This window comes from Barbatula barbatula (assembly GCF_947034865.1).
Source record: "Barbatula barbatula genome assembly, chromosome: 16".
NCBI lineage: Eukaryota > Metazoa > Chordata > Actinopteri > Cypriniformes > Nemacheilidae > Barbatula > Barbatula barbatula.
The window spans coordinates 4,196,110-4,222,724 of record NC_136779.1 but is presented as its reverse complement, the minus strand read 5'-3'; the positions used below and the strand labels follow the sequence as shown (position 1 = coordinate 4,222,724).

Sequence of the window (26,615 nt, the reverse complement as noted above, 5' to 3'; positions counted from 1 at the left end):
CAAGGTCATGGGTTCGATCCCAGGGATTTGCACATACTTGGAAACAAATGTATAGTACAATGCAATGTAAGTAGCTTTGGATAAAAGCGTCTGCCAAATGCATAAATTTAAATGTTTTTTATTTAGTTCGAAATATGATCATCATACTATAAACGTAGTGTAGTGTAGCGTATTGTATGGAATCATGAGCTGAGTTTATTGTTTTACCTATAGTTCACATTCTTAGATTCTCACTTCTCAGACCTTTTCTGACTTCTTTATTGTTTTCCTTATAGCACTATATATATATATATATATATATATATATATATATATATATATATATATATAGCATTGTCCGTGTTGTAGGCCATTTTCACATTTCTTGTTAAGCTAATGTAGGGTACACTTTTATTGAGGTCAATTTTTTCACTCCCGTTTGCTCCAACGATGAATCAAAAGATCCACTGTTGCATTCCCTCGAAGGTCATGTGAGATCTTCCCCGTTGCCACTGAATCGGATGTTTGTGATTTGAGCAGGACCTTCATATCAGGCTCATTCTGAAATGTGTCCTTGGTCCTAACAGCCCTCTGGTTTCAGCACTATTACAGTCTGTTGGTTAAACTTGGTTATGCAGTCACCGTCCACTTACGAGTGTTGTAGTTACATATACACTCAACATCCTGTGTTATTCCAAAGATACTTCTTGCATGAAATCAAGTGTTTGTAGAACTCAGCAAGGGGTCTGTGGCTTGTTTTGCAATCTTATAACAGTGTGTTGTTGAGACAACCATGAGATCTGTTTTTCAAAGCGACTGTGAGTGAACTATAAATCTAAGTGCTGGTTATTAAGTGTCCTAGCGGCAGGAAAGACAACCTAAAAGTTTCAGATTTTCGTCATGCCGTTGCGTGCTGCGTTTCCAAGAGGATCGTAAGATCACTCGCGCAAAGGGAGCGCGACTTGTCATGCTCCGTTACCCCTGCACGGGCCACTGTTTGTGCGATATCAACTTTCCACTCTTCCTCCGAGTTCTGAACCCAAGTGAACAAAGTTTGTTTTCTGCCCAGCAGGATGGGACAGATCTTCTGTGATGGGAGGGAAAGCACATAAAATGTTCGGCTGATTTTAATCACTAAATAGGCTAAGAAACTTTTACTTTCACAAACTGTCCCGGTTTATTGTTAAAGACAGTTGTTTTTTTCAAAGTAGAATATTATATATTTTTTGGTTTTTGCTTGTACACATGCACATCCTTCCTCCAGTTGTTTGTTCATTCACTTCTTTCGCTCTCTCTCTCTTCCTCTCCAGGAGCAATCTTGTTGGGAGCGTTCCTGTTCTGTTGGCAGTTTCCTCACTTTAACGCTCTGAGCTGGAACCTGAAGGAGGACTACTCGCGCGGCGGGTACCGAATGATGTCCGTCACCCATCCCGCCCTTTGTAAGCGCGTGGCCCTCCGCCACAGCGTGGGCCTGATCGGGCTCTCTGCCTTGGGTCCTGTCCTGGACGTCACCACGTGGACTTTCCCCTTAGTCTCACTGCCCATTAACCTTTACATCAGCTACCTGGCCTTTCGGTTCTATCGCCATGGTGACAGGCAGAATGCCCGCAAGCTGTTTTTCTGTAGCCTCTGGCATCTGCCCATGCTGCTTCTGTTGGCACTCACCTGCAAGAAGAGCCGTATGACACGGGACGAGGGAGATGTAGCCGCCGGTATGACATCTTTGGCTGTGTAGAGCAAACACAAACACCTGTATGGCCGTGGTTGATCCTGACTTGATGTCAGCCTCAATATCTTGGAGTTAAGAAAGGATACCAAAGGTTATTCAACTTGGAAAGGGAACGACAAAATTGAAAACACGCATATCGGACATAAGCTCTGCATCCATCAGGGAAGAATTCTGATTCATCTGTGAATGAACAGCAGTCATTTAAAAATCAGATTTCACTCAGGTGCACAAATCAAATATCGTGTGTGTAAATATATAATATATTTATTGGATGTAGTCCTGTTGTTGTCTATAAACATTGACACTAGCCAATATGATTATAGACAATTAATATACAAAACGAATGACTAACTTCATGGTGTATAAACAAAGAATCAACCCATCACATGTTGGCAATTTGGTGTGATGTGCTCTTTGCTCTGGACATTTTGGTTTGATGCAATATAGGCTTTATAAAGAACGGTTTGTTATAATGCAAATAGAAACACAGGAATGCTGGGAGTAAGAAAGTTATTCGTTTGTCTATTTACTTGTTAAATATAAATTATAATATTGACAAAAAAAACGAATTTAATATATAAATTTGGTCTGCCTGTTAGCCAAGTCCATATTTTGTCTACTTGTTTAAAACTTAATCTAAGTTCATTGAATAATCACTTTGAAGAGCCCTTTTTCCAATATTGCTGTATTTCAGTGTATCAAACTCTGTTAGCTCGGTCAGAACTATTTGTTGTACCCAGGATTTTATTGTGAATAAACATAACAAAGGAACGAGTTTGCTCAGACCGAATAATGCAGTGCCCGACGTGTTCATTCTGCATTCAGCACCTTCATGGTTTACCCAAATCTTGACCTCACTGTTCAAATGACTTTGAATGAAAATTGTTCTTTTAAATAAAAAGTCATGTGATCAGACGTTCGTGTTTTGAATTGAAATGTTCAATATATAATTCAATAACAGGTTGCATTGTTCTTTCACAGTTCCAGAAGAAGCTGAATCGCTCGGAGTTTACAGGGTTAGGATTCTTTGGGGTAGTTATATACATTTTAGCTGTTTGATAATGCTTTTTTGTTCACGAATTTCAGCTTAATTTAGTCGTTTTGCTGTAATTGCTGCAATTTTTGCTGCAGATACTGCAGTTGATTCACAGCAGCAATGAGATGCATGGCTAAATTCGCTTTCAGAATTCCGCGTATCTCCACGGTACGCCTGCAAACAAATGTCTGGCGACTCTGGACACATTTGGCTAAGATATCCTTCCATATAATCTCTTAAGTATCGACCTCTGCACCTGTCCGGCTGCAACACTTGATACCTCTTTGCCGTTTCCTTCCCAGTTGTGCTCTGTGGTTCCACTTCTCTCACCACCTTCATTAGACGCCTGTGCACTGCTATCCAACCGGGGAGATTTAGCCAGCGCGGCAGGGCAAGGCATTCCACCCTCGTAAAGGTCCGGTCTGGATGCGGCCAGTGCTAGTGCATTTCACATCAGAGGGGGGAAAAGAGAAACAGCTGTTCCCAACATGTCAATAGATTAAATAGCAGTTTCAGCCCTCCAGGGGTCCGTAGACTCGCCCACCATGATTTTACAGCTTCCGCCGTGTAGGCTTGTGGAGGTGGGCACCCTGTGTGGGATGGAGGATAGACGTCCCATAGCCGAGCTTTATAATAGACAGGTATAGTTGTATTTATTCATATTTTACTTTTTCTTTCAGGGTGTTTTGCTCATTTAGTTGGCCAGACAGAGAGCAGTCTTGATTAATGCAGTATAGAGGATATGGAGGAATCATTTTTTTCATGACAAATAATGTTTGACTCAGTCATGGAGAGTTTCTCACCGTGCGTTCATTCATTATGAGCTCTGTGAACCCTCAGGACATTTCACATAATGATCTTTGGCTTTCTGTGGTTTTTCTCATCCAGCTTGGATTCTCATTACAGCTTTAACAGCCTCTCAGACCTTCATTTGTTACAACGACAACAGGTGGATTTCTCCTCTCTTTTCATTCACAGTCAACAAAATGCTTTGAATTTGAAAACTGAGATGCAGGATGATTTCAGTTTTTAATAGCTGGAAAAGTTAACTTCAGTTAGTTTGGATATCAAAGATAATAAGGTTCGAATATTTATTCTCTTTGCTTTTATAGTTTCTATAAAACAACATTTTTAAGAGTGTCTAAAATACTCCTAAATGCCCTCTTTGCATGTTAGGCAGGAGGGCAACATTTTGACAAACCTGGCACTTCATCACGTCTAGGTTTCTTGGCATAAATGCAGACAGGTATAAGGCTTTTGTAATTGATTTATACTCGCCACTTGCTTGAGATCAGTCATGGGGTGGACTGTTTCTTAAGCAAAATACTCTTTAAAGCTCACACTGATATATTTTTCTTAAGGGAGTCGCTCGTTCTCTAACCCACGAAGTGACATCAATCTTAGAAATGCGGTCTACTTGATACATTATAGTCGCGAAACGCGACAGCAGAGTTGAAGGTTTGTGCCAAAGTCAATAGTGATGTAGAAATATGCATTATTATACGTGGAAAATACTGCACTGGTTTTAAAGATTTTAGCATGTTTTTCTTTTCTTTCCACCTTGTTTAATATCGGTTAGTAAGGGAAAGGGCTCAATTTAATGTAGAATTCTGCCTTTAAAATTTCGGGACTGTAGTTTGTGCTCATTCAAATTCTGGAAAATTTCACATACTAATTTTTAAATGCAAAAAATGGGTTTTAATGTTTTGTGGTCTTTTTAACATTAAGACAGCAATAAATCACTTGCATATACGATTTATTTTCCTTTCAAACGTTTTTTTTTCTGTGGGCCGTCCAATATAAATCATAATGAAGTTTGCTTTCAATACCTCATATGGCCAAGTTTAGAAACACTTTCTAATATTCAGTGATAACGCTGACATAATAAAATTGCGTTTTAAAATGCCGTGAAATATAGCACGTGTCAAGGATTTTTTTAGGCTTTATTCAATTTACGTTATCCGACATGGGGTGTCGCTTTTAATTGTGAAGCATAATCTTCTTAAACAATATCACACGCGGGTTGCATTTTAACTCTTATTGTGGCAAAGAAAATATCAGATTGCTGTGAAAGCTTCGTGAGATTTAAGCTGTTTTTTTTCCCTTAAACATCCTTTAGTAATGGGCAGATAAAATAAATAAACTATTGATTGATTGATTGAACCGTTAGGCTAAACTTGCACATGCCAGTAAAATAACTGTACATTAATATAGACCAGTAAGTTAGGTAATACAAATAAAAAGTGTAGGATTCATTATATTAAATCCCGTTTTTAAAGCAGCTTGCTTTATTTTAAAAGATTTGATAAATCGACACATTGAAAAAGCCATGCTCATGCTCAAAACTATTTATTTATTACATTTTTTTGAAATATTGTAACTTTTCCTGAACTTATTCTTTTACTTTTTAAAGCCTACTAAGTTTAATCGCAAATGAATCAAACCTCTGAACTAAATTCACATAATAAGTAGGCTACACAGCAGTTTTACTCACGTATAAGCCATCTTAATCTTACTCTTTTTATTTCACCTAAGTCCACCAAAAGTGAATTAATTGTAAACTTTTATACCCTTTTTAAATACAAATAATATCAAGTCATTCAAACCTGTCTTTAGGATATCTGACGTTGGTTTGTGTTATTTAAACTATGTTAGTGGTCTATAATTAATAATAAACACATTAACGTTGACCTTTTTAATTAAGTTACTTTTCTTAAGTGTTCACGTGTGCACAACGTTGATCAAACTTTAAAAAATATTCCCGTCTACCAAATAAGAGAGTTCCGTCAACTCCGCGTCGGAATGTCTTTTCTAAAATAATGTCGCTTTCTGATTGGCAGACTGCTCCGCCATTATTCAAATCGCTGTGCGTTGGTAGGCTGGCCCAGTTGTCACTCACCCGCATCAGCGCTCTATAAGGTCTAGTACTCCGTTCAGTGCGCTCATACTCTCTCACGGAGGAGGACGGGACGGGGATGCGACCGGGAGCTGCTTCCGCGGCTCGGTATCGAACAGGGAATCGGTCGCTCTCGCCAGTTTCTCGTTTATATACGTAACTATGACAGAGCATCACAAAACGAATTCCTAGACGTTCCGTCCACTTTGGGGTAGTTTACTCAATTTCCGTGGATTGGTGTTTATTTTACTGTGCGCTCATGGCTCGTAAAGACAGCGGGGATTCCTGAAGCCGGACCTTGACAGAATCGTGCGCACCCGTCAATATGTCCAGCTGGAGCGCGAAGGTCTTTACGCACAGGGCTTATGGAATATAGCCCGTTCTGTCACCATCTTTACGCGCTCTCCGTCAGTCCCGTGAAGAAGAAACTCGGGCTCTTGTTCATCATGCTGCTCCTTTGGGTTTACATGCTGTACTCCTGCGTGGGCTTCTGTGCCACCGTGCCACGAAGTTTACTCGCGGACAATAGTGACAATAATCGAGCGAGGGAGACCGAGTTCGTCGGGAAATACGCAGAAGCCGAAAGTGGCCGACCGGACCCGGTGATGTCCAAACTGCTGCCCAGGGCGCAGAGCTCGTGGACGGACATAGAGTCAGATTATGATGAACCTACTTTTAGAAGGGCTCCCAGAGGCTTCTCCAAAAATGACGTGGAAGTGGACCGAGCGGACGACTGGGAGGACGGGCAAGGAGGAGACCCGAGAGTCTCTTCGCTGTCGAGTTTCTCCAACGGCTCGGGCAGTAAGAAGCTGCCGCAGGCGATCATCATCGGCGTAAAGAAGGGAGGCACGCGCGCGTTGCTGGAGTTTCTACGCGTGCATCCAGATATCCGCGCTGTCGGAGCGGAGCCGCACTTCTTCGACCGCAACTATGACAACGGACTGGACTGGTACAGGTAAAAACTCCAATGATTTTCCTAGGAAACTTGAATACTTTCCATTGTTGTTAACTGATTGAATTATTCACCAAATCTCTCTCTAAAACTAAAAGACAAAATAACTGTGCCGCTTTTGTTTAGCTTATAAGTCATTTAAAATATTTAGGTTCGTTTGAAAGCTTTTGTAAAAACGTGAAATGGGTCTTTGCAAGTATAACGAAGCGAGCTACACACACACTCGCACAGAAGTTAGTTTTCACCAAAAAAAACAAGATTGTCTATTAAACTGGCTTAGAATCGTTTAGAAAAATATTGTGAATTGTATATTCTTATTAGCACCCTGTCTTTGAGTTTTATCCTTCTGTACGGTATTTTGTGATTTCATCTACGGGAGGTTTAATTTTTAAAGCCTAATAATTGTATCTCATTTGCCATAAAAAGTCAAAATGTTCAACAAATATTTTCTTATTTCCTCGTCGCTTTTTTGTCTGGCAGATATCTTCCTTGCATGCTGAATTCTGGCTTGATCTCAAGCGTTGTTTTTATTGGAGCCTATGCTTTATGTGTTACCTTTCCACACCAAATTGAATAATGTGCGACGATTAAACGATCAGGTGGAATGGTCTGGAAACCCTCTGGAAAAGCATCGACTCAAAAAGTTACAGTCAGTTGCTGGTTTTCACAATCCAGCTTATTAAACGTTTACTTTGGTTTGGTCGTTGCTGCTGTCAAAGTATTAGACTTTGCCCGGTTATTCGAATTGGAGAATGCTCGGAAATGTTGAACACGGTCCTTTAAATACACATTAATTCATATCGATATTATTCAAATAAACACACCGGGTCTTGAACGGTCGGTGGTTATAGATTTTGTGATTGTAGCAGTTTGAGAGACGAAGCGTATCCGACCACAGATGTTGCGCAGTGGTCTCTGTTGGACACACCGGATCATTGCAGGTTAACGGACCTGTACTTTTCCTTTCGCTTTTATAACTTTTTAAATGTATTGTCTGTCGTGTGTTTTATGTGATATAGGCCTATTAGCCTTGCTCTTTAATTTCCGAAATACCAAACAAAATCAAAGCAATTCAATATAATGTATTCGACGTGTTGGGTTCGTTTGGTTATAATAGTTTGGTTAGTTATCGACGACGTGGTTTCTACTAAAGTTTTTATGGTCGTTGGAATTGAGAGAAATAAATAAATAATACAGAATACACGGGATGGGTCAATAAAACGAGCGCCTTGTGAATTGAACGCTCGTTTATAATGTTCTCATTTCAAGTTTAGCTTCACGGATGCCGTTGTTTTCATCTTTTTGGAGTGTTTCAAACTATAAAATTTTGCAGTAAAATGTGTTAAATCAATTCTTTTTCTTTATTCTGCTTTATTTGGGATACAGCGTATTTTAAGCGTTTATTGGGTAAGTTTAAAAAACTATTAATGTGCTTATTCGTTTTATCTAGGTTATAGTTTTAGGACGCGTAACAGAATAGCACTTAATAGCACTTATTTCACAAAGACCTTCTTGTGCATTTCAAACGAACCTAAGATCGAGGAAAAAAAATCGAAGTTTTGACTTCCTATTAAAATGTGATGATATTTTGATCATCTTCATGTTCGAATTCGACAAATAATAAAACATTTAATGTTCCACGGTAAAATGTGATGATATGAATCGATTGTTTTAAAATGAAACTGAAGAGCGAAAGGGGGATTTATTGGCCGGGTGTCTGTGTACGGTTACCCCGGGCCCCGAGCGAAAAACTTCTGAACTGAACGCCTGTCTCTCTAAAAGGATATGCAAAGCTTTAAAAACGCTTTAAAATACATGCGACGTTAGAAAAAAGGACAGATTAGAGAATGGCGATTTAGTGAAAGCTCGGTTCTTCAGTTTTTATAATAAAGACAATTATGTTCACGCATGTTGAGACAAACTGTTTATTTCATTAATTATTTAAATGTCAAGGAGTCAGTGTAATAAAATTCATCCATATATATATATATATCTCACTGTACGATATACCGCGATATAAAGTCCACGGTAACATTTAAAATTATAAATTATGATTTGGAAAAGCGCCATAAGGATCCTCTTTTCTCTATCCTTTAATCATAACTGTTGCTTATAGTTATGAGATATAGTATGAGATGGGTCAAATTGCCTTAAATTCCCTTTTAAAGAATAAAATAATTATGTCAGACCATGCCAAAGGTAACATCTATTATTTTTTCTAACATTCTCTATGTTAGGCCCAGAAGACCTATCTTTCATAAAGTCATGTGAACATGATATTGAGATTGTTTGCTGTTGGATAACATGATATATCGATCATTTTGCTACATCCCTACTTGTTAGTTTTAAACCTGGACTGTGGGCAAGTGTTTTGAAGACTCATCTCCAAAGTTTTATCCTCGAGCAATGTAAATGTCAGTTATGCAGTTGATCGAAAGTGACTTCTCAAAGACCAATTAGCAGATTCATTGCATACAAAAAGTGAAATGAAAGTGATAGGGTAGAATGTAGGTTTCCACTCATCATAAGATTTTCTGCGTCTCGGATTTGACGAGATTCGCATATAATAGCATTGCTGCTGGTTTTAGTTGCACATGGGATGCCACAACGAAATTCTATATCTGGGCACTGCTGTTTGGGATACGGATACTGCACAAATGCAGACTTTTTATTGTTTCTGTGTGTCTAACTCAAGTGACCTGTTTACAGAGAATTAAATGTAGTTTTCGAGTCAGTGTGTTGTTTAAGCTGGTTGGCTCTTACAAAAACTGTATGGAAGGGAAAATGCCTGTGCATGGAAAGCATGCAAGCTGTCTTAAATGAGGTCAGGTCAAGTTACATTTATTTGTACACATTTGATCACAATATGCATTGTTAAAAGCGGTTTCACAGGAAACGGTGCCTTAATGCTCTCAATGTGCAAGACAACTGTGACAAAGAAAAAATGAGCAACGTGTCGTCTGCGTTTAACAAACGAATGGTGATAGATCTTCAAAAGATAGATGTCGGATATTGTGCAACAGGTGGGGTGATAGTGAAAAAGTGATGGCAGATAAGCTTTTGTTCTAGAATACATGTTCAGCTGGTTCGTACAGAGTTAGATACTATATAAAATTAATATACATCTATGAACCAGTATTATCTGCAGATATGACACTTTTCCATTTACATTGTTTTATTGTAATGAGCTTTTCCCAAGAACACCTGGTCTGAGTTAATCGCAGCTGTTGGTAAATTCATAAAATATATTACTGTACGAACAAACTGAAAGCTTTCCAAGAAACAATTTTTCAGATTTTTGAGGTCTCACAAAAGTCTTTGGTTTTGCTGCTTTAAGTTTATTTAATTTTAAGGGGCTCTAATGATTTCATAAGTGGTTCAGTTGGCTTCTCAAAAATCCCACCCACCCAGGCAGACAGGGTCGGACCGGCGAGCGTTGCGGAAGCTCTGGTGTTGTGTGTGACTTGTAGTTACGTAACATTTAAACCTACCAGCAGTTTAGAAAGCCAAACATCTCTTCCAAGAATGGAACATTGGAGTATGCAACCTTTTCAGTGTGTTACTGGAGGTTACTTATTCTTGCTTCTGGGGTGTAGTTGTGAATAATGCTATTCTTTATTCTACACTTCATGCTCTTTAGTGTGCAATCCCCGAGTCCATCCTGAGATTACAGGCAAGTTTTTTGATTAGCAGTTCTTGACACAATCCGTAACCGCAGACTTACAAAGAGCAAAGCGGAGCATTGTTCCATGAGAGGGAAAGGCTCCACTAAAAAACAATCCTGTTCCGAGAATGCTCTCGGAGGTCTGTCACTTGAAAGTTCTTATCTTTGAAGCTGCTACGACCCCCTGCCACCTCGTCCAGATGAGGACTCCCATCCGTGGAATGGTCAGTTCTGGATGGATGCACCTGCTTTTGTACCCACACTCCAGGGGAGTTTACGCTACCATGTAGGTGACCCATACGGACGCTGTGGCCAGTGACCTCCTCTTTCCGGCTTCTACAAAGCATCTTAAGTGGCACTGTGAGAGATCAAACCAAAGATCAAAGTTTAGCTGTGCCTATTGGGTGTGTTGGAAAACAGAAAGCTCTATATGACTGGGATGGGTGTATGGGTGGATTTTGTTTTTGTAATGAGTGTGTAGCGGTGGTAGTTGGTTGGCTGGTTGACTGAAACATTCACTCTCACACATAGATAAGCACAAAGAAATTACTAATGCCAGTTCAGATCCTGTGGGACTGGATGTATCGATTAGTTTACGCTGTGTCGGGTTCTGTGTGGTGTAGGGTTAAAGGTCTTTGTGGCTTGGGTTATCTAAGAATCTGTTGGGCAACATTGCCTATGATAAGACCATCTGCACTGCAGGTGAGACCCGATCAACCCCTCTTCGTTCCTAAAACACATGCGCGCACACATACACACACACACACACACACACACACACACACACACACACAGTGTACAATACGGTACTCGTGGTACAATACACTTTCTCTGCTTAGCTGATTCTGAACTTTAACCAGTCATCGATTCAGCAGTCAGCACGTTCACGTCCTCTGTTGAGAGTCTGATCAGTCCCGGCTGAGGATGTTCAAAGGGCCGCCTCCAAACGGTGCTTTGGTGTTGTATAAACTGCACAGCGTCCTTTAGGCCAAAGGTTCAGTGTTCATCCACAGCTCCATTTCCTTCACCTCTCCCAAACTTATTTCAAAAACGAGCAACTCTGCTGATCTGTGGTCTATTTTTCCATTCACTGTGCTCCTCTTGTTTCCCCTAAACTGCAATTAACAGGTGAACTCACTCAACCGATGCGTCATTGTGTCTCGAATATAATGGTGAGAGTTTATTGGAATTGTGGCTACAAGATCGAATCTAACGTACACTGCCTGAATTGTTTTCGCATGGTTTAAAAATAGAAACATGCTTCAATGTTTGAATGCTTTAATATTGATGAATTGTTAAAATATGGATAAAATGCCAAAGGCACATTTTTGCCAATTCTGGGCAAAGCATTTTCTTTAAAGTGATAGTGACACCCCAAACATTTTACTCATTCAAACCTGTATGACTTTCTTTCTTCTGCTGAACACAAAATAAAATATTTTAAAGAATGTTGGTAATCGAACAACGATGTATCCATTGACGTCTATTGTACAGACACAAAACCAATGCAAGTCAATGGGTACTGCATTTTGGTTACCAACATTCTTCAAAATTCCTACTTTTATATTCTGCAGAAGAAAGTCACACAGGTTTGAAATGACAAGAGGTTGAGTAAATGATGACAGAACTGTCAGTTTTGGGTGAACTATCACACTTCAATTTCTGTAATTCTATAATAAATTTGTGTTAAATAAAGAAATAACTGATCCAGAACTTTTGACCGGTAGTGTACCTCTCATAACAACATACCCATGTATGTGTCTAATACTCTTTGCACGCCAGGCCCCACATCAAGCTCCGCTTCACCCGGTCAGAGGCGGGGCGTTTGTAGGCCTCAGTGCCCACAAGAAGCCACCCCAACCAGGCACATTGGTCAGGACAGAGAGGAAGAGAGCAGGGGCCTCCAGTGTCCCCCGCTTGAGCTGGCATGGCTTTACCAGTGGGATAAACCAAGCAGGGAGGGTCTGAGAATAAAGAAAGGGGCTTTCATTCACCAAATTATCACTGGCTAATTGTGAAAGGGGTGGCCTGGGGAGAGGCAGACAGTAGAGGGCCATTGTGGTGGTCTTCCATTCATACTACCGTCCCCCTCGGAGAAAGAAAAATAACATGGCCACCTTATGCAGGATCCTCCTATTGGATGATAGAATAGAGGCGGACAGTGGCCAACAGGAACTTGATGGCACCCACTTGTGTTTCTGACCTTCAAATTGCCATAGTTAGATGCAATGTATACGAACAATGAATGAGGGCAGGGGGCGTTGTATATGCAGATAAAGCGTAGAAACAGACAATAGTTTTCTTCTGCTACATCCTGAACCAAGATGCATTGAAATATCATTTGCGTATTCCCGACTGCCAAAAACAAGAGATTTGACCTCTTTAATTTAGTTGCCTCCATCTGAGCTTGCCATGAATTAGTCCTTTTTTAAACGAGGTGATAATTTGGATGTTGGATGTCAGAATAATGCTAGCCTTTCTCCTTCAGCCAGTAAATGCTCATTTACTGTAGATAAATAAACAGTCTTTGCAACGTACAAGGAAGCCTTTGGGCTACAGAACTCTGTGGTTCAGTAATCGCTGTCTCATGTCTCCAACATGCTCTGTCCTCTACAGTGTGAGATCATCAAACTCATTCCGTAAAAGTCTGACACCCTAAGGAGGATTATTAGTAGATGGAGTGACATGTGAGAAAGCAGGGAGCGCTGGGAAGGAATGTGACTCACATTTACGGTATAATAGAAAACATTGAGTGTAGATGATTTTTAGGGGCACCGTGTTTGTGTGTCTGTCTGTCTCTCAGTGTAGAAAGTGAAAGCACAGCATTAGGGGAAGTAGAGACCCCCGAGGTTTCCATTAACCTCAGCCCGAAAAGAGCAGACAATTAAAGGAACACACACTCTGCTGATGTGCCCACAGGAGCACAGCGTGAACCGAGCTCCAGGGCAACAGAGCCTGTGTCTCCAGCGTCCAGTAGCTGTCACCTCTTTTGTCCTCACACTTTCTCTTGTAGCTTTTCATATTGTTGTCTTTCTCACTTTTCGAAGGAGAGGGACCGGCTATTAGGGAGAGTAAAATCACTTTTTTTATTTTATATAGACCACTTTCGGAAGACGTAAACAATGCTGATGTAGAAGAACTTCCTGGCTTCAGTTTTTTAACACTCTTTAAACAAAACCAACATTTATAACCGAATCAAACTTATTATAGTATGTTTCTCAAACGTCAAATCTCAATTGTGATTTCAAAGGCATTTTCTGTTGAAATGGAGTACCTTGATTTTTTTCTTGCAGAATTGGAACGCAAACAGAAAGCAAAAACATCTCAATCTACCTGAAAATCCCTGAAATCATAACTGCACCTGACATCCGCACTCGGCTGTTTACCGTCAGCAGAAAGGTTCAACAGTGATCTCTCTGTTTTTCACGGCAGTTATCATTTTCTCAATGGGCCTTGTGATACTAAAGCTAGGCCGTCGTCCAAAAGGTTTCTCAGGGTCTTTCCATAGAAGGAGCCAGGCTGTCCTTATAGTCTTCCTGTATCTGTGCAGTTTTATCCACATGGGTTCTATCACCACATAATAAAGCTAATTACAGGTTAGCGATGGAGAATAGTCGACAGGAATTTGTAAACCATTACCTGCAGCGTCAAAGTAATGCAGCTGTGTTGTAGGCCTCTGATGTAACGGCTTGACAGACACGGAGGAAATTCCCAGACCTTAAAGCTCACCTGTCTTCAAAAGCTTCTCCGTTAGAGAGGACCGTGTGCCAAGCAAAACAGGATGTAATGGTGCTTGCCTGTGTGTGCTTGTGTCTCTGTTTAGGCTTTGAAAAGTGGAAAAGCATTGACTTTGAAGGTCTTTGAAGACTGTCTGTGCCAGTTGTATAACAATTCAGTAAGATATCATATTCTCTACAGAGATGATCTTTATGGCACTCCAGAATATTTTTAAGACACTGCCCATTCTTGTTAGTTATAGAATATTTAATTTACTTTTATATTGAAATATTGTATAAATAAGACATATTTTTCTAAGTATAAGTTTACCAGTGGCATTATTGACATCACGTGTTCACGATCCCATTGCTGATCTACAGTACAAACGGTTTGTTTTTTGTAGCTTCTTGCAAATGCTAAGCCTTGGTCAACAAGCTCATCATCAGTAGTGACACTAAACACATCACAGTCTATAGACCGGTTGTGTTATTGAGTGAAAATGTAAATGAAGTGTGAGACCGCCTTAACAAACATCCAAGGTAAACAAGCTTATCACTAAGGATTAACAACAGCAAGTCAAACATTGGGGTGCAAGCATGATCGGTGCTTATAACTCAAGAGAGGATTAAATGAAAGAGCTAATGTTTGTGGAACGTACATGGGTCACTCAGCATATGAATACTGTTAAACGTTTATAGTAATATGCAGTGAGGTGAGCTACTTTATTAGGGACAGAGATGTTTTTATAACATACAAATTGTTTGGATATTTGGGTTTGCATTTCTCAGAGTTCTGTGTGCAGAATGGTTTTAAACATTTTCACGTTTGAATAATGTATTAAATGACCTTAAGCATTACATAAATTTGACCCAATCTGTGAAAACTCAGCTAAAGTCATTATATGTGATTACTGTTGTCTACATAATATCATTGTACATCATGCAAAAGATCCGTAAAAAAATAACGAAGTAAAACCATGTCAAAAACTGAAATCAATCTTTATCTCTTATGATCATTATCTCATAGCTCGCATTTACAGACCGGGTCACAAATGAATATCTGGTTCTTGCCAAAGCAAGAAATACTAACTTAAAGTATATCACCTTGTAACTTGGCTTGGATAAATTGTATTATGAATGGATTCATTTGTGAAAAGTGTACTGTACTTTTCGAATATTGGCAAGCAGAAAGTGAATCTTTTTTCAGAAAGTGAATTGTAGTTTCTACCACAAAAAAATCTGTTTTGCATATAAAAAGGCATCCTACATTATTTAAATATGGCCCAAATGGCAGAAATTGTAGGTACAGTATGCCACCAGTCTAGTCAAAGTGTCCAGTTCTGTTGTACACCCTGAAAACCTCTCTTTTCATCAGTAAGCACTATAGCTCTTTAAAATGCACAAGCGAGCAAGAAAGAGAGCGACACACTTTATTACCTCCCTTCATGCCTCCATCTTTTATTCAGGGCTGATGGAAGCCTCTTCACGCACAGTCTGGTTGCTAACGCAGAGTAATTCCACTCAGCTGGCACGACTGTGTGGCTGTAATTCAATGTGCAACTCAGAGCAGCGGACAGACACCCAAGTCTTGATTTAAAGAGATTTTGGTAGCCGTTGAATGGCAGCAAATAATGCTTAAACGGAGTCTGGGCAGATTGCGACTTACATAGACTGAGTTCTCAGTGATTTATGGGTGTTCTGCCCTTTTCAGAGGCCACTGTGGTTTAGAATGAGTTTGAGGGCGAGACGGTGCGCAAGAAAAGAAGAAAGAAAACGGGGCTGAAATTGTGGTTGGCAAAGTACAGTCTATGATTTTTCAGCAGATACCCTCTCCTCTCTCACGACACAGATGTTGAACGTCTTTATAAATACAGCGCTGCTGGGAGGTTTAGATATATTTTTCTGCCCTTGACACCCTAAAGAAGCCAATCTTCAACCCAAAACCAAAGCCCCCCACTCTGAGAGAAAACATACAGAAACATTTCTTTTTAGTGTTTTCGGGGGGTACTTTTTGACCACTCAAGGTCTATTTCATGTAGCTGTTTTAACCTCAAACCAACGATGAAGTATTTTTCCGAATGTCTGCCTGACTGCAGGCTCGGACATAATAATTTAATGAGCAACTAGATCAGCATTAAGGTGTAACCGTCTTTAGAGACGTCTCTGAAGGAAAAGCGTGTCTATTCTCAGAGAAAGGCAGGTCACAAGTGTCTGCAATCCTCCCCGTTCCTTCATTATTAATCTGCGGTCGCTTCACGTGAGAGCCTTTCTCTCCCCGTCTAATACAGATCCAGTGACGGCATCTGTCAACGAGAACGTCGGGACGTCAAGCTAAGACGCACTAACACCTTACACGGGTCCTGCGGAGACGGACGTTTACACCTCTTTATGTTCACGTCAAGGTTACATGGCGAAGATCTAAGGCTGAGGAGAAACCTGAGAAACTTAGACAGAATTAGAGAGGTTAGGTGGGGAAAGGTAAAACAAAGCAGTTGCGTTCATAAAACACACTTGTCTGTGGTATCTACGGTCCCTTCACTTTAAACTGTTAAGACCTCTGGCAATTCTCATTTAGGAAATAAACTGTCAGGAGTCTCTAAGTGGCTCTCAAAATACAGCAGTGAGCTTCTACACACATCCTCATCTTGGCGCTGTGTCGTGCTATTTTTCTTGTAGTTTCTCCTCTTGCCATCACATTACCATTCTCCCGTTGCCTGTGCTATAAAAGCCAGTTTTGCTCCCTAGATTTACGGCTGCAGTTTTGCTCTGCGGTTAAATATAATGTCAAGGTTCCTGCAGGGCGCATTTGAAATCTACAGCTTCACTTGGGTCTCTATGATGACAACGCTCAGAAAATATTGTGTAGGCTGTGAGGTGGCTGGACGACCAGATGTATCCGCAGAGTGCCCCGTCTATCCATATTTCTTCGTAGGCTTTCCAGACGCAGTAAAGAACAGACCCTTATCTCACAAAGATATGTCATAATTTACATAATTTAAGCATCCAATGAATACTTTTAAACCATAAGTAGTTCAAGAATGCAATTGATAAAACACCAATGTGTGACCAAGAAGACCAAAGCAGTGCCATGTGAACTGATGGCGATCGCTCAGTCAAACAAGAAGATCTATATTATTTGTGAGTATTAGCCCTTTGTTAGTTCATGAATGTCACATCTGTTTTTCCGCTCTCCTCTTCTGATAGTTAGCAGTGCATGGGGGTGAGAGTGACCCTGCCGGAAAGGCGGCCCTGTAGCCTTTGGTCGGGTGAAGTGTCACTCAAACGCTTAGATCACTATGACACCGGTAGTATGGGGTTCAAGCATTGTAATCAATAGTCTGACTATGAAAAACTAGAGTGTGTTTTACAGAACATTTACTATATAGTGTAGAAGAAAAACAATGAGGTTTATAGTAACAGTGTTGAGTAAAAGTAAAATGTTTCTTTTTGGGGAAACTATACCTTTAAGAGCCACACATTACATGCCCAGGCTTTAAACTTGCCCTCACACAACCACTTCAGCATGGGTACTGCCGTTTTACATCAACGTAAGTGCTGTAAGCCTGGACTTTGTCTTTTTGGCTTTCTGAGTGCCAAGCTGTTAAACTCATTGGCAATTCATTAAGGTTTATTTGACTGCTGAGACTTTATTATACTGCAGCTTATTTAAACAGCTTCTCAACTCTCTGTGAAGCAGCGGCGAGGCTCAGGAGATGTCCATCAAAGATACACGCGTGCACATGCAGGTGCTCAGAGATTGGGTCTGTTTTGACTCTCTCTTCAAAACCAACCTGCAGGTATGTCTGTGCGTTTCTGATCCTTGCGAGACTTTAAAGCTTTGGATGCGTGTTTCTACTTCATATCAGTTTGCACATACAGAAAAAAAGAAAGAGAAAAAGAACAAAAGTGAGCCAAAACATAACCCAAAACAATACTAGAGCTGAAAGACAGATATACTGTGGCTTTTGACTTGAAAGCTGTAAGATTATAGATACGGCAGGCTTGGGGGATTTTTGGGGGCTACTGTGTCTGTAGTAAGCCAAACAGGCTCTTCTCAACCCTGTTTGATGGGAAGAACAAAGCATATCTATTAAAAAGTCCTTCCTCTTGTTCGTTGTCCTTTTCTTATCTTTCTGTCTCTTCCTTGCTGTTTTTTTCTCTACTAAGACAAAACTTGTTTTATCATAGCCCACTTTTTTAGCAGCATTTTATATTTCCTGTTTTGGAGATTTCCAAAAGTTGCTTCACAACAGCGATGTCCACTAGCAAGCCAGGCCATATAGCTCTTTTAGAAAACTTTGGCCAGAAGGTCCCAGGCTCATCACTTGAGAGTACTTGCTCTTTTTATCAGCAGAATCTTTCATAGCACTCATCTCCACTTTCTAATGGCAGCTTCAATAATTAACACGAGCGTATCTTTACCTGTAACAGCGTGTGCCGCGTGTTGTAGAGGCACTCGAGGCACACGTTCAACTCAAGGGCTCTCCACAACCTGCTCTTGTCCAGCCCTGAGAGAGCCACAGAAGTGCTCTCCACTCATCCTTCAATAATGTCCCTCCCCCTTACTCCATGCCCCTTCACGGCCCTTGCTCTTTAAGATCAGTGAAGGACAATGATCCGTTTTCAAAGAAAAGAGGAAAAAAGAGGGCTTGGGTGTCAAAGCATTGGCTGTTTGCTGGCGGAATGTCTAAAAAGAAGCGCCTCATAAATCAAAACGGGCAAGAAAGCCTATTGTTCCTCCAAGAGCTTGCCTACTTGTCTTTTTTAACCCCCTTTTCCCTGCCTTTCTGATCGTGGATGGCTTCTTTTGCAAGTTTCTCACAACTGTTTTATTTTCACTCTTTCAGGATTCCTTCCCCCACATCTTTGAAACAAAATGAAGACCCTTTTCACACTTTGTTGTATTGTTTAGTCTGAACCTGATTATCTTTTTACACTATTATTTAAGATGTTTTTGCATCATTACTGTAGGTGGCAGCACAAAGGGATACTCCACCCAAAAATTCTGTCATCATTTACTTACCCTAAAGTTGTCTCAAACATGTATAATTTTCTTTGCTCTGGTGAACACAAAGAAATATATTTGGAAATACTGACATTTCTGGGACATCAGTTGGAAAGATTGTTGTTTAATATCATTTATTTTGTTCTGTTGAACAAAATATTTGATATTTTGAAGAACAAAGCAAGTGGTTTGACTGCATTGTAATTTTTCCAACTATGATAGTCAATGATGTCCCAGAAATGTCACTTGCTAACATTTTGCTATCTTTCTTTGTGTTCTACAGAACAAGACATTTATACAGTTTAGGAACAACTTTGGGGCTGGGGGAGTTATTCATGACAGAATTAAGTGTGGGTGGAGTATCCCTTTAAGATAAGACTAACAACAGTTTTATTCATGTTTTGTCAAAAAAACACATACAGGTCTGTTCTTGCGTACTTGTGCTCGCTTGCTTAAAATTGTATCATGATGTGTAGAATTCAACCTCTTGTTTATGTTTTGACTGGTTAAAGTTAAATTAAGATCATATGTGAAATTTGAAATAGAATTTGCATATTTTGGCGTGTATTCGTGTGCATTTGTGTAATTTATTTCCTCAGTGCAGTAAATGTGGGTGGTTCATTTAACAGTAAAATGACAAAAGCCTGCATTATCTCGCACACACGTGCACTTACAGCTGGTTTGCACCTTATGTGCAATAATTTGTAAATAAACACTTTTTTTTAACCACACACTTTCAGACTAAGTATTTGTAAGCCAACACATTTATACACATTTCCTCTAGACTAGTAATAAACGGTTAAACTGTGAAGATGGTGTGTGTTTGCCGCGTTGCGTAAAAAGGCACTAGCATAATCTGTTTTCATTTAACATAGATTAATGAGGGTTTTTTTCACTCCAATATTCTGACAGAGCAGTAATCAAACTGATATTATCATAATTGGATCTGTGGCAAGCTCTTTAGTGAAGCCATGTAACCATACATATCTGCCAACAGTTTTCCATCAAATAAACCAGCGTTACCTCCTGAAGCCCTGGGCTGTTTTCTGATACCGATTTGATTGATGTTGGATTTTCACTTGCAACATGGGGATTTCTTCACTACAAAGTTTGCTGTTCCAGTTATGTGATCCGGGAAAATCCTTTAGAACGGAGGGTTGTGTGCAGGTTAGGGATCATGGTCGAGTGTAAACACATGGAGCGGGACTAAACTAGATGCTGACATTGCAGTTTACAATGTGTCAGTATGTTTAGCCCAGATGCACAACACAGATACTGCAGAGACAACAGACCAACAAGAGTCTTATCTGTGCATACGCTGATACCCTAAGGAGGCTTTTACTGTCGATTCCGTTGATGTCAAAGTGGAGCTTCACACTTACCACAAACACAAAAAAACTTACTTGTTTGCTTACCAGCAGGTGCACATTGGGTTATTTTGACTCAACTGTAGTTGACTATATGTGATCCTTTAAAGAAATTTAATTGTATGTATGTATATGTATACTATATATGTTAGATTAGTTTATCTCAACCAATTTCATGCCTGGTCGGATGCCAGTGCAGACGTAAACGTTCATGCATTTGTTTTCTTTAACATTAACGTGATATACCCGGGTTTTCTTCTGTCAAGAGCGTGCGCCAATGAAATAGGATACATACACCCATATGTTCATCAAAGTCTTCTGTTATCACCTCTCTCGCTGTAATACAGTACGCTCCTCCTGTTTGGATCGGACTATAAACCCAAGCATGTTTGCTGTTAACATTGCTGGTTGCTGTTGACTTTTTATTTAGAAAGCCTCTTCTCGAATGGCCCTTGTTTGTGGTTCTGCACATAGCCTATTCATTTCACTCAGTAAGTGCCCCTGAAAGCTGCCTGCAACAGATTGCTCACTTTAAACAAGGCTGAGGAACTTTCATGTGGAAAGCACATACGTTTTGAAGGCCTTTGCTATGAGTGTGGCCTTTTGCATTAGCCTCGGTTGCTTTGAAGTATAAATTGTTGTTTAGATCTATGTGGTGAGTACTATTGCTGAGGTCATACATTGGAAACTCTATGGGAGACGATTTTTTCCATAGCTGACCGTGATCCAAATCAATTGACCAATTATTTGTACCTTCTGATCGTAATATTAGCAATGCGAAAGCTATTTAATGGAAAATGTATTTATATGTTTTAGATAACTAGCTCTATAGGGTTTAAGCACGGATGCATTTTTAAGTTAAAAAGTGAGTTTATGAAAGTAGTACATCAGAATACTTCTACGCTCTCAGGAACCCCATTTGGTGTTTTTGTGCATCTGCACATTAATGCATTGTGTTGTTTAGCAACCAGTGCTAATGGCATTAAAATCATGGTCTTGAAGTGGCTCATTGATTGAAGAGCACCATATGTTCCATCTGTTTGATTGCATTATGCAACATTTTGTTTTCATTACACCTCCATTATAACCCCCTTCTCTTTTTCCATAGGGACCTGATGCCTAAGACCCTAGAGGGCCAGATCACCATGGAGAAAACCCCAAGCTACTTTGTGACGCGTGAGGCTCCGGCCCGGATCTACGCCATGTCCCGTGACACCAAGCTGATCGTGGTGGTCCGGGACCCCGTCACACGAGCCATCTCCGACTACACACAGACATTGTCCAAGAAGCCTGACATTCCCACCTTTGAGAGCCTGACGTTCAAAAACAGGACTACTGGGTTGATCGACACCTCGTGGAGCGCCATTCAGATCGGCATTTACGCCAAGCACCTGGACAACTGGCTGCAGTTTTTCCCAATGGGACAGATTTTGTTTGTCAGCGGAGAGCGTCTGATCACCGACCCTGCCGGAGAGTTGGGCCGCGTGCAGGACTTCCTGGGCCTGAAACGAATAATCACAGACAAACACTTTTACTTCAATCAGACCAAGGGCTTCCCTTGTCTTAAGAAGGCCGAGGGCAGCAGCAAACCCCATTGCCTGGGCAAAACCAAAGGGCGGACCCACCCAAACATTGACCCTGAGGTGGTGCAAAGACTTCGAGACTTCTATAGACCTTTTAACATGAAGTTCTACCAGATGACGGGGCATAATTTTGGTTGGGATTAACGCTGAGTGGAGGACACATTATAATTTTTCATTTATTTTCTGTGTATTTTAAATGGCATTGAGATGATTGCTATATATATGTAAAATGTACAGAAATCTATTTTATAATAATTTATTTTTAATTTCTAAGCAATTAATTCACTAAGCTGCCTAACCATATTGTACATACCATCTGGCCCTCAAGTGTCACGACCAACATTTCACACTAAGATTTTTCCCATACACACTGAATAATGGTGCTTCCAAATTTAGAAAGACTGAACTCAAATGGTTTGACAACAAAAAACTGTTTGTTACGGGTATATTGCATTTACAAACCAACAGCGAGAGCCATTTGCGATTCACTAAATTCTGAACATCCACTGAAATGTACCAGAAAGGAACAGACTGTATTTCAATTTAAAGCGTGTTCTCTTGACTGCATTTCACGTTTCATTACACTCCATACTGGCATGAGTCCTGCTATGTTAAGCAGAAAAGCTGATCTAATGTCCGTCTTCATTCAATAACATGAGAATCAATATCCCTAATTGCTACCTACAGTATCACTCATGTTTAGAGTTGACCGCCGGTCCCTGTAATGAATGGCCAATCCATTGATGGCTAAATAGTATCTCGGACAACAGCGAGGCTGCATGTCAACATTATGCTAATCGTGTAACTCGTCTGAATGGATCGATTAGGTTTCTCCAGCTTTATGGCCCTCTTAGAAAAAGACCTGGCTTGGGCTACTGCCCTATCTGAAAGGTTCAAAGGTCAAGTAAAGCCTCAATAACATTTCAATGAATGGAATTGAATTGGTGAAAATGCTGTTAGTAGGAACCGAATGTCATAAGCCTCATTGAAAGCAGATAGGCTTCATCCTTTCCTTATCTTTATGTAGAAGATTGTCAAAAACTTTGTGAGTTCATGCCAGTACTGACTCACACTAGAAAAGCAAGGCTCATTTCTTTTCGTCCCATCCAAACACAGTTTTCACCATATATCGTTTCTATGCTTCTTGCCAAATTTTAACAAGCTTATGAACTCGCATAAAGACGCCTCATTGTTTTATTTCTTGGTTTCATGTCGCCTCCATGTACTTCTGTTTGTCTTTCTACTTGAATTTTTGTAATGCAAAGGAGAGCAACAGTCAGCCTTCGTTATCTGTGATATTCACCCCATGACCCCATAGATGGCGGCTGTGTCACGGCAAGATAAATTATTTTGGCATAATGCAGCTCTAGTTACTGTTCTCTCAGAGCACCTGATCCTGGATCAGATCTCATTACCTCAGCATTGGGTTAAGGTGTAGGGTTTTAAGGAGGGGTCGAGTCACTTTCTACAACTTAGCTTTAACATTGGGCTGAGAGATACTGATATTACACCAGGCAAAAATTAGAGGGAGAGATTTTAAAGCAGATTATTGGAGGACCATTACGAATGTACCTTAGCTTCATGTTATCTCACCCTTATTTAATATTGTGGAAATTAAATGCAGAGGGAAAGGTTTGTCTATTTGTTTGGTTTTGGATGAATGCAAATGAAAATACAAAAAGAAAAGCTGCCTGAATTGGCTCGATGGTTTTTGTTTGGTTTTAGAACATGCTATGCCTCAAACCATCACTGTGCGGATTGTAATATTTATCAGCCGTGTGGACACAGCGATACAAATCTTGCTGGCGCTTCAAGACCGAACTAAATGGGGAAGCGGGGGACATGTCCCAGGGCATTTTTCCTACTTGATCCAATTCATCAAGTAATCAAATGTTCCGGGGAGGCCAAAAAAGAACAATGCAAAGTTTATCCTCTAACTCTAATAAAATCATAAAAGTTTGTTGCATTCGCATTGCAATTGCAAACAAATCCAATCGGCGGTGGCAGTGAAATAAGGTCTAGCAAGTTTTCATCAAATGTTTGTTCTTAGGGCCGCCTGCGATATTACGTGGGGAATTGGATTTTAGGTTTTGTTTAACAGAAAGTCACAGAGGACCTTATCGTTCAAGTATTTTCTGAGTACTATACGTGAACTTCGTCTCTCACTGATTACATGTGAACTGCATATGAATTCTGATCTCTCAAACTTTGGTACGAGCAAGGTTTCATACATTCGCTTGTGGTCAATCTAGGCAATCTATGATGCATTTGTTTGATGGTTGAGTTTTATTCAACCTTATAAAACATTGAGATTTTTGAAATGTTTGTCTTGAGTATAACACAATAAATAGACTAGAAATTATCTTTATGTACAAATGATGAGGAAGACATGTAAACCGAGTATTTTGTGGTCTCAAAAATAATTAATTTTACACCATGGAAGATCAAAATGGAACAGATGTTTCTAGATAATAAAATACTGAACATTCATACTTTTGCTTTGTATGAAGAAAAAATAAAATATATATTTTACCAAACTGCTGTATTCTGTCTTTATGATTCACATATTCAATTATTGATGCTGTTCTCCACACAGTAAATGTATAATCCAATAAACAAAACGTAACATAAAATCATAATAAAAATCAACCTATTTAGATCCGTAATACTTAACAATTTTTTTTTTGCGCATTAAATGACACCGTAATTTTCTCTCGACAAGGACCGCCCACCAAAACTTGAAGAATAGTGATTGTTATGAAAACCGACCAATCGGTAAGAAGGTCGTAAAATCCAGCCAATGAAACTACAATGTTTTAAATTATTTAGATCCGTTGCTTCCGGTTGTAGGTTCTCCGCGTTTTGGTGTATGTGAGTAAACATTTACTTTTAAGCATTTGGCTGACGCTTTTATTGTTATCTATCAGGCGTATACCGAAGCAATTTACCCTGGAGGCAATTTTAAAATGTACGTTTTAAAATGAAAGCCTTCTTTAACAGCAAGGTGCAGATGCTTTAGGTATTAACATGACTGCATATGTAACGTTAAAGGCCAATAACACCGACCGCTTTTTTTCACTGAACAGCAATGTCACTATAACGATTTCATAGTTGTATTTTATTGTCAGTCCTAAAAATAGTTTTTTATTTGCATACGAGAGATTAAAAGGTAGCCAATCAACCACCTGAGTAGCAGCGGCAGTCTCGCGACAAATACAGGAACGCGCATTCATTTACAATGATGTACGTGGCCTGGATTTGTTCGTGTTTAAAACGTATGCACGTGTTTGTATATAGTACGATATCTAAAGACTTGTTAAGCTTATGTGCTCATGTTTTGTTTTTAAATATAACCAATTTAAATGTTTGGTATTTACACTATTTTGTTCCTACTTTTTTGTTCATTGACATAATAAGATGTTGACGTCATGTAGGCTATATGGATCTGTAGGTTGTAAAAATGTGTATAATGAGTTTACAAATAGTGGGCAGTTTAAAACCCAATGGTGGGGTAATACGTATAGGGTCTGAATAAAGCAGATATGTGAACATTAATACATTTATATATAATTTGACTTGCTTTTATGGTTAATGCGTCATATAAATAAAAGACAAATATGTGTAGAATGATTCTTGCAGCATCTAGTTCAGCATCTCAGAACAGCCTATTTCTCCATAGTGCCACATATAGGCTATACTGTATAAAGAAGTATATCAGTGGATGCATTCTTGTAGCCCACCCACTGACTCTCAGATGAAAGAAAATCTCTGTGCAGGTACCTGTGATGAGATCCAGAAGCACACTATCAGACAAGAGTGGAGTTCTTCTTTCGAAGGCAGAGCCGTCTCTTGAGACCGGTGATTTGCACCTGGGATAGAAAGTGTGGTAGGGCAGCATCTGCTATGGACAATAAAGCCTTGCGGAGCCCTATGCGGGTCACCTGAGGATGATGAGGGATCTTTTCTGTTCTGCTGCTTGCACGGGTTGCCTCTATTCCTTAAAAAAAAAAAAAACAGTTCGCACAGAAAAAATGCTAAAATTTAGAAAAGGAATAGTGCGTCACAGACGCTTCTCAAAGTTCAAAGTAGGAAATGTAATTTAATTATGTGGTAAGTGTACTATGCATATTATGCTAAAGATTGTATGTCTTTAGTGTACTATGCATATTAATTTTGTATTTCTACAGACATATTATGTGAACACAAACTATTATTCTGAATGCGACAGCCTAGTGATATTAAATTGACATAAAGTAATATCAATTCATATAAGGACCAGTTCGTCTCATCACTGCTCTGAATTCTTAAAGTAAATATTTTGTGATTTATTTTTATTTTTTAAAAGGTCATTCTTTGGCCTATGGAGTTTACGTACACACAAGGTGTAAAAACACTTTCATTTTCTAATAATCAGCAGTTATTATTACCTTACTTCTTGACTGACTCTCAAATTATTCGTTCGGCTTTACATCTTGGTAGACTGCTCACATTCGCACATGGTAACATTACACATTGCACGTAATTCGTAATCTTCATCTAAAGTAATTTTAGGGACATTATAATAGTCACTTTTTTAAAAATTATTCATTTCTTTTGTAGCTATTTTTTTACTAGATAGTTTGATCAGAATAGTTTATCTATTTGGTGGGCTGCCCCAGAAGTAGCAAGAATAATAATCTTGGCAGCAG

At 39.6% G+C, this 26,615-nt stretch overlaps 2 protein-coding genes across 2 annotated transcripts in view; both read left to right on the top strand.

Moving 5' to 3' along the window:
* cox10 (cytochrome c oxidase assembly factor heme A:farnesyltransferase COX10) overlaps window positions 1-2,624 on the top strand; it is a 36,175-nt gene extending 33,551 nt beyond the window's left edge. The window contains exon 7 of the mRNA XM_079475940.1: window positions 1,290-2,624. Within this exon, the coding sequence (XP_079332066.1) occupies window positions 1,290-1,714 (425 nt within the window). The 3' untranslated portion in view covers window positions 1,715-2,624. The remainder of the gene's footprint in view (window positions 1-1,289) is intronic.
* Window positions 2,625-5,690: 3,066 nt separating this feature from the next.
* On the top strand, window positions 5,691-24,461 carry hs3st3b1b (heparan sulfate (glucosamine) 3-O-sulfotransferase 3B1b). The gene is made up of 2 exons (XM_079476692.1): window positions 5,691-6,595; window positions 21,453-24,461. Exons 1-2 carry the CDS (start codon window positions 6,006-6,008, stop codon window positions 22,069-22,071), a joined length of 1,209 nt encoding a protein of 402 aa, XP_079332818.1. The 5' UTR covers window positions 5,691-6,005; the 3' UTR covers window positions 22,072-24,461.
* The last annotated feature ends 2,154 nt before the right edge of the window (window positions 24,462-26,615 follow it).